This window comes from Arvicanthis niloticus, chromosome 12 (assembly GCF_011762505.2).
Source record: "Arvicanthis niloticus isolate mArvNil1 chromosome 12, mArvNil1.pat.X, whole genome shotgun sequence".
NCBI classification, from domain to species: domain Eukaryota; kingdom Metazoa; phylum Chordata; class Mammalia; order Rodentia; family Muridae; genus Arvicanthis; species Arvicanthis niloticus.
Window position 1 is genome coordinate 1,352,795 of NC_047669.1, and position 13,801 is coordinate 1,366,595.

General features: G+C 38.3%; 1 protein-coding gene across 3 annotated transcripts in view; it reads left to right on the forward strand.

Annotated features, from left to right (window-relative positions):
• Positions 1–13,801, forward strand: part of Prkdc (protein kinase, DNA-activated, catalytic subunit) — a 190,736-nt gene that overhangs the window by 45,962 nt on the left and 130,973 nt on the right. For all 3 annotated transcript variants that reach the window (XM_076942501.1, XM_076942500.1, XM_034515287.2), the window contains exons 23-27: positions 3,156–3,246; positions 5,137–5,297; positions 5,929–6,078; positions 10,142–10,249; positions 12,053–12,279. In XM_076942501.1, the coding sequence (XP_076798616.1) occupies positions 3,156–3,246; positions 5,137–5,297; positions 5,929–6,078; positions 10,142–10,249; positions 12,053–12,279 (737 nt within the window). The remainder of the gene's footprint in view (positions 1–3,155; positions 3,247–5,136; positions 5,298–5,928; positions 6,079–10,141; positions 10,250–12,052; positions 12,280–13,801) is intronic.

The window sequence follows — 13,801 nt, forward strand, 5'->3', positions numbered from 1 at the left end:
CAAAGGTTTAGTCACCGTGGCAGGGAGCATGGTGGCATGGAGGCAGACATGGTACTTTTCTTTAAATTTTTTGTTTGTTTTTTGTTTTTCGAGATGGGGTTTCTCTGTATATCCTTGGCTGTTCTGGAACTCACTCTTTAGACTAGGCTGGCCTTGAATTCAGAGATCCATGTGCTTCTGCCTCCCAAGTGCTGGGACTAAAGGTGTGTATCACCGACGCCCAGCTCTTTAAACTGTTTATCATTGTGAGTACTGGACTTAGTTTCATTATACTCCCTGGTGCCCTCAAGCTGTATGTTTATTTCCTTTGGTTCAGCTTGTTTCTTTTCATTATAGATCTGTATAAGTGACCACTAATATTCACATGCCACAATCAATACTAGGCTGTCTTTTGAAGTCTCCTATGCTAATACCATTAATATTAATCCAAAACTTAGTTTACTCTTAGGCAGGGTTTTTTTATTTTTATTTTTTAAGACAGTGGCAGAAAACAGTTTCATTCTTCACCAAAATAACACAAGAATGACCGGTCTCTAGGCCACTTACTAATATTCTTCTCCTCTGAACCCTCTTGAGTTAGGTGGCTTTAATCTATATTGTTTTTAGTACCACTGTCTTCCATGATTCTACTAGGATGGCCCATTAAGCCTTGCCTTAAGTGTTCAACTACTTTCCTAATCCAGAGTCCCAAAGTCTATATATACTCTGTCAACAAGCAGCATGGTCAGGGCTGTTACCACAACACCCAACTCCCTGGTCCAATTTCTGTATTAATTATTGTTCTATTGCTGTGAAGAGACCATAACCATGGCGACCTTTATAAAAGAAAGCATTTACTTGGGCTTGCTTAAAGTGTCAGAGGTGAGTGTTCATCATGACAGGAAGAATGGTATCACAGAGGCAGACATAGCTGAGAGTTCTACATCTGGATCTTCAGGCTGCAGGAAGAGAGTAATGCTGCTCCTGGTCTGGGATTTTGAAACATCAAGGCTCATCCCTAGTGACACATTCTAAGGCCACACTTACTCCAACAAGGCCACTCTCCTAATCCTTCACAAATAATGCCAGTCCCTGATGACTAAGCATCCAAATGTCTGAGTCCTTGGAGGCTCTTTTTAAAAATAAAGTATTTATTTATTCACTTTACATTCCAATATCAGCCCCTCTATCCTCCTGCTACCCCTTCATGTAGATCCTCTCCCCATTCTTTCCCCCCTTCTCCTTTGAGAAGGGAGAGCCCTTGGAGACTCTTATTCAAATCACCCTCTGTTTTTCTTTGGTTGGTCTTTGTATAATGATGGTTAACACAGATTTTTTTTTGTTTGTTTTTGTTTTTTGGGTATAGTTTATTATTTTATTTAACATTGCACTCTTAAAGAGACTGCCTGGCAAAATACTCCTAGGTGATACTTTGAATTGTATGTTGAAATCCCCACTTTTTTCATGGTCACTATGTCCTAGTTTGCTTTCTGTTGGTGTGATTAAAATGCAGACCAGACCAGCTTGGAGTGTTATAGAAGTCAGGCTCTTGAGAAACCAAGCAGCACTCAGCCTGAAACACAGATGTTTCTTTGTAAAGTCTATCCCCACCTGCAGTTTTTTTTTATAGTTCCTGTGGTTTGAGTAACAACAGTGCTAAAATCCCTGTCTCCATCACTGTCTGAGGATGGTCTCGGAGAAGTTTCCCTTCATGTTTAACCATATTTACAGAAGCAAATGGTGTGGATAGTGTTGAGGACATTCTTTCTTTAGCCAACAAGGTCAGTTTCTGTGTTAACCACTTCTTAGATAGCTTTGTTTGTGCTTGCTTTTTCAAGGTAGAACAAGGGGATTCAGCTGAAACAAGCAGGAGTACAACAAACTGAGCCCAGTAAAATTTCTAGGAAAAAGATAAAACAAAAAGTTAAAAAAAATGTTTTACAGCCCTCAGGCAGAGGATTGTAGAGAAAAGCACTATATTGTGTTAGGTGCATATTAAAATAATAATTGCTTAATTTATATATTTTTTTCTTCAGTGGGAAGAAAGAGGGTTTTGGACTTACAGGTTTAAGTTCATCATCCATGGAAGCTAGTTCCTACCACAGGCATGAACTGAAGCAGAAAACCTGCTATGACTTATGCTCCATACCTTTCTGAGTTTGCTTTCTTATATATCCCAAGACCACCTACCCACAGTGGGTTGGGTCCTCCCATGTTAAACATTTAGTCAAGAAATTGCCCCACAGACATGCCCACAGGCCAGCGCTATAGAACCAACTCCTCACTTGAGGTTCCCTCTCCCAGGTTATTCAGATTTGTGTCTGAATTTGACCAACATTTTTCCTCAATGAACAAAGAAAGCTTTCCTCTTCAAGGGAAATATCTATTAACACACAAGTCTTACAGTGAGTTTGATAGATGATACTTACATATCTTCCTCATGAGATTGGTGATGATAACAAATGTAACTTTAGGCACCTGCAGTGAAATGTGTCAACATTTGGAAAATCTATTTTCTCGACTGAACCAGTATTTTCAGATGAGTAATGCATGGTTGTATAAAAAAAAAAAATCATTCAAAGTACAAGATAAATGACTTTAGCATATTAGAGTTTATGTAAAAGCTCATTGATAAGGCTTTATATTCTACCTTATAAAGGATAATTAGTTAACTAAGATGGCTACGAAGTGCTACTTTCTCTTCTACCCACACCCACATATGAGCTCTGTGACTTCTTTGAATACAACTAACGCCTTTGCATTAATATGAAGCAGATCCAATCTTCTGAGGGTTTTTGTTTTGAAAAAACTAATTTTCATAGAAGTATGTTGTTTTTAACATAGCATTGGGTTAGCATTATTTAAATGATACCTTTAAAAAGTTTGAATTACTAATACAATATTTATGAGTGTGTCCTATATAAACCAAAGTGCTTTGGGAGTCCTTGGTGCTTCTTTAGAGTATAAAGGATCTTCCCAACACTTTGGAGTTGCTGGCCTTGTTCTGGACATCCATCTATAAAATTGGAAGAGTATGTTTAGATTCTCAGTAGCATTGCTAATACTACTGTATAGAATTTACATAAGTATTAGGAGCTATTAACAATAGGTAATTTTTTCTCTTCGATTTAATTTTAAACTTGTTTATCATGCTTATCAACTGAACATATTTTCAGGATGAAGCGCTGTCCTTAGAAGAAATAAGAATTAGAGTAGTACAAATCCTTGGATCTTTGGGAGGACAAATAAACAAAAACCTTGTAACAGGTAGGCTTCTTCCTAAGGTAACCTGTTCGTGTTTGGAGTTGGCTGTGTGCGTGTTTACTTTTCACCAGCTCTTCTGGCATACATCTGATGATGTCACAGTCACCTGGGCAGTGACAGCCTGTGCTCATACATGCTGTGCCCAGTTCTATATTATTGCCCTGTTGTCCTGAACACCAGTTTGGGCTACCAGAGCGTAGTATTCTATTTCAGATTTCCTCAAAACTGATCAGTTTCCCTTTGTCCTGTCTGGTCACATTCGGAATCTGAAATCATACTTTGTACTTTTCACAACTAGTTAGAGCCTCGAGTTGATCAGCTTAATAGACTTTGTCTTCTTCTCTTTCTCTTCTCTTTTCTTTTTTTCCAGGCCATCCGGTCTGGAACATGCTACACAGACTAGCCAGGCTTTAAACTTAAAAAGATCTGCCTGTTTCTATCTCCCGAGTGCTTGCATTAGAGGTTGTGCCAACCATGCTGGGCTATCAAAGACTTTTTAATCTTTGCAGGTAGCATCTTCTGGCCTTAGGTGTGGGACAGCCCCACCAGCAATAGTCCTGTGGGAGAACGCTAAACTTAATATTCTTGGTTTTGTAGGGTTTTTTCTTTACTTTTTTTTTTTTTTTTGATTTATTGATTTTACATGTTTTTGCCTGAATGTCTATATGTGTACCACATTAATGCCTGGTGTCATGGAGATCAGAAGAGGGCATCTGATCCCCTGGAACTGGAGTTACAGATGGTTCTGAACCACAATGCAGATGCTTGGAACCAAACAAAGGACCTCTGCAAGACCAACAAGTGCTTTGAACTATTGAGCCCTCTCTCCAGTGCCTACACTTAATTTTTATTTTTTTATTTTTTGGTTTTTTTTTGTTTCTTTTGTTTTTCAAGACAGGGTTTCTCTGTGTAGCCCTGGCTGTCCTGGAACTCACTCTGTAGACCAGGCTGGCCTCGAACTCAGAAATCCGCCTGCCTCTGCCTCCCAAGTGCTGGGATTAAAGGCGTGCGCCACCACCGCCCGGCCCACTTATTATTTTAATATGTGGATATTTTTAGAGTGTTTTTATATTAGAAAATCTCAGCTGTCTTTATGTTTGAAGTTTGGTGTTAACTGGAGACTTTTAGCTATTTGAGAAATTAGAATCTATACTTGGAAAGTATTTTCAAAAGAAAATTTTGGTGGTGTTTGCTTGTGTGTATGCATCACAGGTGCATGTGAATATGGAAGCCTGAGGCTGGCGTCAGGAGCCTTCCCTGATCACTCCACCTCACTCTTGAAGGCAAGATCTCGCAGTTGAACCAAGGGCCTGCCTATATATCTGCTGCCATGTTTACACGGTGTTTACTTGTTGACTTGCAATCTGAACCCTGGTTCTAACGCATGTGTAGAAAACACTTATTCACTGAGCCACCTCCCCAGTCCCTTTAAAAGAGATTAGTTTTTGTGGAGAAAAGGTCGTCAGTAATCTTGGCTGGCCTGGGACTTAAACAAGAGTGCCCCTGCTTCTGTCTCCCAAGTGCTAGAATTAAAGGCATGTGTCACCACAGCTGACAAAAAGGAGATTTTTTTTCTAAATATACTTATTATTTTCTATCCTGTTTTAAGTAACTGTCACTGAATTTGCATATTCCTATAGGATAATGGTTTTAGTTAACTTAAATTTAGAAATAAGAGCTTCAGGGATTTTCATATTCTTATATAATTAAAGCAGAAAAAAGGCTGGCCTCAAACTCAGAAATCCCCCTGCCTCTGCCTCCCAAGTGCTGGGATTAACGGCGTGCGCCACCATGCCCGGCAACAAAACTCTTTTAAAGTACCCTAATTTAGCTAATGAGCTGTAAGAGGAAAGAATTTGAATTAAAAGCACCCTTCTAACACTTTTTCATCAGCTACATCAGGAGAAAGGATGAAGAAGTACGTGGTGTGGGACAGGGAGAGAAGACTCAGCTTTGCAGTGCCCTTCAGAGAGATGAAGCCTGTCATCTATCTGGATGTCTTTCTGCCTCGGGTCACTGAATTGGCTCTTTCTGCTAGTGATCGACAAACTAAAGTATTTTGTATTTCATTTTATTCATTGTTTATAGTGTATTGCTTTAAAAACATTTACATGTTGGTTAAGAAACAGACACTATATTAGCTCTTCTAATATCATTACTTTTAAATGTTTTCAGAAGTAGGTGTCATTGATAAATGAAAATTAAGTATAAATCCTCATAATAAATAATAACTTGTAACAGGAAATGCAATGCAAAGTATGTTTAAAAATAATACTTGGCAAGAGTTTGATTATTACCTTAGCTTTACAGATTGGAAACATATAATCTCAAATGTTACCATAATTTGTAAATCTTTAATGTGCTTCCAAAATGTACTTACTAAAGTGATAGTTATAAATGAAGCCAGGATATTTCATATGAATGTATTACCTTCAGAGTCTGAAGGTTTTAAATTTCAATTCTTAACTCTTAGATAAAGATTAAAGTGAACACAAGTATCAATTATACATAAAAACTACTATTTCCAGTTTTTTATTTAAAGTACATAGTAGTTACCATAAGTTTTTTCTCTTAAATGGCTAATTAAATTAAATGGCTGATTAAAGAAAAATTAAAGAAAAAAACTTTAAAATATTCTTTTGTAAATGTGGTAACCAAAGCTTTGTTGAACTTGGTCCTTCTTAGGTTGCAGCTTGTGAACTGTTACACAGCATGGTTATGTTTATGTTGGGAAGAGCTACTCAGATGCCTGAGTGTCAGGGGCTGCCTCCCATGTACCGGCTTTATAAGCACACGTTTCCTGTGCTGCTTCAACTTGCATGTGATGTGGATCAAGTAAGTAAATGATTAGGATCTAAACAATTGTAAAAACTCCAAAAAAATATGATCTCAAATTGGGCATGGTAGTACACTCCTGTCATCCCAGCTTGGAAGAGACAGGAGGATTGAAGTAAGTGTGGGGCCAGCACACCAAAAGAGAAAGCAGTGCTTTCAGGAGCACTCCTTGCTGCCTTCCTGCTGCCCTGGACAGTCTAACATACTTGGTTCAGTGACCTGGGGATTGGAACATTTTTTAAATTGCATTTTACTATTTTGGGGAGGGGTAGGTTTTGAGACAGTATTTCTGTGTGAAGCCATGGCTGTCCTGGACCTCATTTGTAGACAGGCTCACCTTAAACTCAGATCTGTCTGCCTCTGCTTCTGCCTCTACTTCCCAGGATTAAAGTCATGCTGGGATTAAAGGTGTGAGTGACCTTCTACAGTTTAATTTTTTTTTAATTTTAATTTGTTATTTTTACTGAAAATAGATTTTTTTCAAACAGTATACTCTAATTATAGTTTCTCCTCCCCCAGTTCCTTCAGACCCTCCTCATCCACCCAAATCCACACCCTTTCTATCTCATTAGAAAGCAGGAATCTTTAAAAAAAAAAAAAAAAAAAAAAACAGTAATAAAATAAAAACAAATATATCAGAATAGGACAAAGCCAAAACAAAAACCAACCAACCAACCAACCAACCAAACAAACAAACAAACAAAAAGCCCAGAAAAACATATAATAATGGATCCAGAGAAAAGGGACAGATAACACCAATGTAAAGACACATACATAAAAATCTTACAAAAGAAAATTAAAAAGCTAAGTATATGAGCTTGTTTTGTGTTGGCTATCCTGCTGGGCATAAGACCTGCCCTTAAGTGTGGTTTGTGTACACAATGAAACTTCATTGGAGGAAACTAGTTGTTCCTTTTCAAGCAGCTATCAATAGGAGAGAGCTTCTAAGTTAGGGATGGGGCTTGCGTCTACTTCCCCTCCCAACATTGGGAACTCGTCTGACTTAGACGCATGCAGGCCATAGTCTGCAAGTACAGATGGGTATCAGTCCTGTTGTGTCTGGAAGGCCTCAGGTTTTGGTGTTTTTTGTTGCCTCTGGCTCCTAAATTCTTTCCACTTCTTGCACAGTTCCCTGAGTCCTGCGGGGAGAGATCTGATGGATATATACTGTTTAAGACTTAGTGTTTCAGTGTCTCTTGCTCTGTATACATTGTCCAGTTGTGAGTCTCTTGCATTTGTTTCTATCTATTGCAGGAGGAAGTTTCTCTGATGATGGCTAAGCAAGACTATGGATAATAATGTCATCAGGAGTCATTTTATTGCTACATTACTTTAGCAGAACAATATAGATTTGGTTTTCCCCAGGTCCTTGGCCTCTCTAGTTTTAAGTTCTCAGCTATCTGAGCAGTGTCATGAATGTATTCCATTTCATGGAGTGGGCCTTAAATATAATCAGATAGTTGTTGAATTATAGTACCAGTGCATTTTGTCAGCAGGTCAGCATTGTAGATTGGAGGGTTTGTACTTGGGTTGGTGTTTACTGTTCTCCAGTGGTGTGTAGAGTACTTTCTAGTACTATGAACACTAGTTTCTAGGGTTGAAGGCTCTAGCTAGACCCCAGTTTGACTTCTCCATGTTCAGTGAATTATGTAGGTGTTGACTTAAGCAGTAGGGCCTTATCATTAATTTCTGGAAAGCAACCTATAGCCTTAGCAATAGCCTGGATTGTTTAGGGGTTCGTTCCCATAGTACCTAGCACCTTGGCCACCAGCTATGTTAGATGAAATTTATTCCCAGTACTGGAAACTTCACATGGTGATGAGAGATGTCTAGTTGGGGCTCTGTCTCCCCTGTTATTTGGCAGTTTTATTTAAACTCCCTTCATATATGTATGTATTTTAGGAATCTTCTAATAAGTTTCCATATGACCCCTTATGTGGCCCGTAGTTTTAGCTGTCCCTCCCTGTATTCCCTCTTTTCCCTCCCTCTTCCTTCCCCTTCCCTGTTTGTTCCTCCCATTCTATTCCACTTTCTCACCCCTGATCCATCCTTACTTGAGGATTCTCTTTCCCCTTCTTATGGAGATTCTCCCTTCTCCATTAGTCTCTTATGCTGTACTTGAACACTGTGGTTGTATAGATTGCATTTGCTGCTTGAAGACTTAATACCTACTATCCGGGTATAAGAGAATACATGCTATATTTGTTCTTTTCAGTCTTGATTACCTTACTGAAGATGAATTCATTCACTAGGGAATTTCATAATTTCTTTTCTTTCTTTTGTTTCCCTTTTTAAGATTTATTTATTTTATGTATATGAGACACTGTTGCTGAGGAGTTTCTTCCATGGTCTTGTCTATTTGGCGCTTTGTGTGCTATTCCTCTGTGTTTATTTGTTGACTTTAGGGCTCATTCTTTCTGGGTGTGTCATTCTTTGCTTTGGGGAAGTTTTCCTCTGTTATCTTGTTGAAGATCTGGTTTGTATTGTTAACCTAGGATTCTTCATCATTTATGCCTATAATTCAAAGATTTGATCTCTTTATGGTGTCTCTAATTTCCTATGTGTGGGGTTTTTTGTTGTTGTTGGTTTTTCGAGACAGGGTTTCTCTGTGTAACCCTGGCTGTCCTGGAACTCACTCTGTAGACCAGGCTGGCCTCAAATTCAGAGATCCACCTGCCTCTGCCTCCCAAGTGCTGGGATTAAAGGCGTGCACCACCACTGCCTGGCTTTTCTATTCTTCTCTTTCCTTCCTCCCTTCCTTCCTCCCTTCCTTCCTTCCTTCCTTCCTTCCTTCCTTCCTTCCTTCCTTCTGCGTTTTTATTCAGTGTTGCTTGTTAGGGTCTAGTTTCTCTACTTTCTCTTAAAGACCTGATATTCTATCTTCTGGTTGATTCATTCTACTTATAAGGCGGGTTTTTTTTTGTTTTGTTTTGTTTTGTTTTGTTTTTGTTTTTTTGTTTTCTAGTTTGATTATTAGGTTTTTCCACCTTCATTTCAGCTTGAGTTCTTCAGTGTTCCTGTCTCCTGGTTGAATTCAGTTATCAAACCATGAATTATTTTATTTCACCCTTAATGTTTGTGGGGTTTTGGGGTTTTTTGGTTTTTGTTTGTTTGTTGTTGTTGATTTTGATTTTTTTTGAGCTCTTTGTTTTGTATTTGTTTATTTGGTTTTTCCAGACAGGGTTTCTCTGTGTAGCCATGACTGTCCTGGCACTCACTCTGTAGACCAGGCTGGCCTCGAACTCAGAAATCCCTCTGCCTCTGCCTCTCAAGTGCTGGGATTAAAGGCGTACGCCACCACTGCCTGGCACTTCATTTTGTTTTTAAACTCCTTGATTTTTTCTTTTTGACATTTATGATTGTTCTTCTAAATTTTATGTCCTGGAGTATGTGACTCAAGCAGTGCTATCCAAGCTCAGCTAGAGGTACTAGATGTGGGTAGTAGACTAGACCTGTGGTGCTGCAGAGGGATGGTAAAAGGGAAGACCAGGAAGATTCATCTGCTAAGATGTGTAGGATCTGGCTAGTATGAGAGGTTGGATGTGATATAGTTGGTAGACAGCGCAGAAAAGAACCTGAGGATTGTGGGTAGGGCAGGCAGGACTATCCAAACTAGGCCTGGCACCAGGGACAGATTTGGGAGATGGAGAAAATGTATGGAGGGGTCTAAGACCTGGCTGGGCAGAGAGACTGGATATGGTGTCTGAAGAGTCTGTAGATTATAAATGGCACAGTCCACGCTGTTTGTTCTAAGTCAGGGGACTGGCTATGGTCCTAAGCCCAAGGGCTTTAAAGAGGATGCATAGGTGGGAGGATCATGTAGGGTTACCCAGGTAGGTAAACTACTAACAGTATCTTAAATTACTCTAATAATTAGATCACAGTTAGTGTATATATATTTCTTTCCTGGGCTCTAAAGGCTGTGTTCATCATGGAACTGAACTAGAAAAAGAAACTAATGATAATAATAGCTTTGTTGAAAGAGCCATCTAAATGTTTAATTTTTAGTGTGCATTTATTCTCATATGAAGGCTGTAAACTGCATTAGAGATTGTCTTTTCAGGTGACAAGGCAGCTCTATGAACCGCTTGTTATGCAGCTGATCCACTGGTTTACTAACAATAAGAAATTTGAAAGTCAAGATACTGTTGCCTTATTAGAAGCCATACTGGTAAGTAGTATTTGGAATTCTGTATTTTCATTCCAGTTGACTGCAAAAATTTAGTGTACATTTAGATCTCCAGGAAAAGTTCTTTGTTAACATACCAAAATATAGCCTTTTGCTATAGAGACTGTTATTTTCTGTTTTGGACACAGCACCTTATTAATTTTGATGTTATATTCTTAATATTTATAAGTTTTAGTCAACATGTATATTTATTCTGCTTTTTAAATGGCTTTAAGTTAAAAAAAATTATATGTATGCATGCTGGGTGGTGGTGGTACATGGCTTTAATCCCAGCACTTAGGAGGCAGAAGCAGGCAGATTCCATGAGTTCAAGGCCAGCCTGATCTACAGTAAGTGAGTTTCAGAACTGCTACAGCTACACAGAGAAACCATGTCTTGAACCACACTCCCCCAACTATCTATGTCTGTCTGTCTGTCTATCTATGTATCCAACCATTCATCCATATATACACACACACATATGGCATAAGAGAGAAAGAATGTGTTTTATGTAAGACGTATCAATAACTAGTTTGTTTTTTAAATCCATGATACAGTATTTATTTCAAGAGGAATTTTTAATTTTCTTGCATTCAGATTCATCAACTAAAGGGTTATAGAACCCACAGTTTACCTTTTGTATTACACTTTTCCTGAGGTCATAGAGGTAGTAGTTAGAGTCTGGTCACCAGGTCAGTGATGCAGATGTTCTTTGATGCATATTTATTTTAATTTTAAGCTTGTAGGAATAACTTTGATTCTTGTAAATATTATTTTTATGTGGGTTTTCCAGTTATTTCATCCATTTTCAGAGAGACGGATTTACATGTTCACATTAGAATCACCTTGCACACATCTGTAATTGTAGTACTTACAAAGCAGAGATAGGAGGATTTAAGTTTAATACCACTCACTGACATAATTCTATACAGGATCCTGCTTTTAAGAAACTGAAAAAAGGGCTGGAGAGATGGCTCAATGATTAAGAGCACTGACTGCTCTTTCAGAGGTCCTGAGTTCAATTCCCAGCAACCACATGGTGGCTCACAACCATCTGTAATGAGATCTGATGCCCTCTTCTTCATGAAGACAGTGACAGTGTGCTCACATAAAATAAATAAATCTTTAAAAAAAAAAACTGAAAAAAATAAAATAATAAATAAATAAATAAAATGATAAATAAATAAATAAAATAACAAAATTTCCTGTGAATTATCTAATGAACGTGTTTAAACCTTCTATAATTCTTTGTTCTTGGAAACTGATTCCATTATGTATCTGTGTAATATTGTCTGTTAAGTTGGAGCCAGCAAAACCATGGAAGTTGACATGAACATCAAGGAAGAAGAAATGTGGTATACTTAGGAGGACCCTGTTTGACCATTTTGTTGTATAAAACACAGTACAATCACACAGCCCTGATTCTTCAGTGCACTCAGACACTCACCTTGATCATATACCTTGTATATTCTTTTTTATTGGATATTTTATTTACATTTCAGATGAGATCATATACCTTGTTATGGGAAGTGAAGAGTCACTGGATGATTTTTCCTTCCTTCCTTCCTTCCTTCCTTCCTTCCTTCCTTCCTTCCTTCCTTTTTCTTTCTTTATTTTTTAAGTTAAGGTGCATAGTTTAGGCTGTAGCCCATGCTAGACTGAACTTACTGTGCATCCCAGGTTAACTTCAAACTCAAAGTGTTCTTGCCTTAGCCTCCTGAATGTTGATATACATTCATACAATACCATTTATCATTCGATGAGTATACCAGTAACCACAATGAAGCTGTCCTTGTCTTAATTAAGGATGGTATTGTGGACCCCGTTGACAGTACTTTAAGGGATTTTTGTGGACGTTGTGTTCAAGAATTCCTCAAATGGTCCATTAAACAAACAACACCTCAGCAGCAAGAGAAGAGTCCAGTAAACAGCAAGTCACTTTTCAAGCGGCTCTACAGCCTTGCACTTCATCCTAATGCTTTCAAGAGGCTAGGTGCAGCACTTGCTTTTAATCACATCTACAAGGAATTCAGGTACGTAAGCTTTGTGTGTCAAAGAAAGGTGTGTAAGACAGCTCTTGAAACCTTTAATGTCATTTTGAAAAGTACCCTGCTGTGTAGTCCCATACATTTTTATGTCAAGCATTTATTATATAAATATGTGATAGATGGTGTGCATTTAAGAATCTTAGAAACTGTAGAGAAATACTTGTAAATACGTTTTGAAAATGTAACCAGACACACATGTGTAAGATCTTTTGAAGCGTAGAGAATGTGTGTAGTAAGTTAGTGAACGCTTCTCACAGATGGATCATAAAGGATGAATGAGAATCAACCACATTTTTTCAGATTAGAAGGTGGAAGAGGTAGAGTAGCAAGCACCTCCACCTCCTCATAAGCTTGCCATATGAGGTGGTGAAGAACTTTGGTACTTTTAGACTGTGTTCAGAATCATGGGGAGGTGAGCTATGGTTGAAGAATGGAGAGCTGCTCTAATGATATGACGTTTCTGGAATTATGGGAGTGCAAAGTGAAGTCAAACTTTGGCTATTCCAAAAGTCCAAGCAAGACGAGTGGTATGCATGTATTCATTAGTTCATTCCTTCATTCAGCATCGCTTATTAATGTGTGACAAATGAAGGGATGACTCACTATTAGGAGCACATATACCTCTTGTCGGAAGAAGGCTTTGGATAAAGAGAATATTATGTGCCAGGCACTGTGCCAAATACTGCAGATATAACATAGCTCTTCAGAAGGGCTACAATTGAGAAAGATACAGAAGAGATAAATGTAAAGCTTTATGCCTTTAACTAATCCCCTTAAATAATGATTGCTAAGAGTAGATTACTTAGTCATGTTCCGATGACTTTGGTCAAAAAAGCTTCTTCTAGAAAATGGCTGCTGGGAAACAGAGATTTGTAGAAGGAAGGTGGAGGAATAGATGGGAATCCACATGTATACGTATATGAGAATTAACTAGAGCATGAAGTCTTATCTTATTTATGTAGCTTTTGAAATGAGCCCTGTATATACAGAAGAATGTATAAAATAGTTAATGTTTATAGAGTGATAGTAGTAAGCCAGATTGCCACACACCCACTCTCCAAGTTGAGAAACAGGTTATTCAGCCCAGGAGAGCAAAAACTGACCCTTAGAGTTTTTGAAAAGAAGAACAAAGACTATGTGGGCAGAGATTCACATGCTCTCTGAATTCCTTTCATGGAGGCATTTCCCTGTGGCTATCAGATTGCCCTGCAGTTTTTCACAGAGACCTATAAACACCAAGGGAAGTGTTAACTGAATCTCAGGTTGTCTTCAAATTCAGGTTTGTCCTTGATGGAAGCTTTATAGGCTGTGTGTGTAACAACACTTGTAGTATAGAAACTTGCCCTACAAAATAGTTGTTTCCTCAAATTTTATTACTCGTTTTCTTCTTTTCCTCATAGTTTTATTTAGATATATAAACCTAAACTACATAGTCTTGGCATTTTGGAGAGTGACGAGTGAAAGCAGCTATTTGCCAGCTCTTGGTTCTTGAAACCCCTCATAAGGC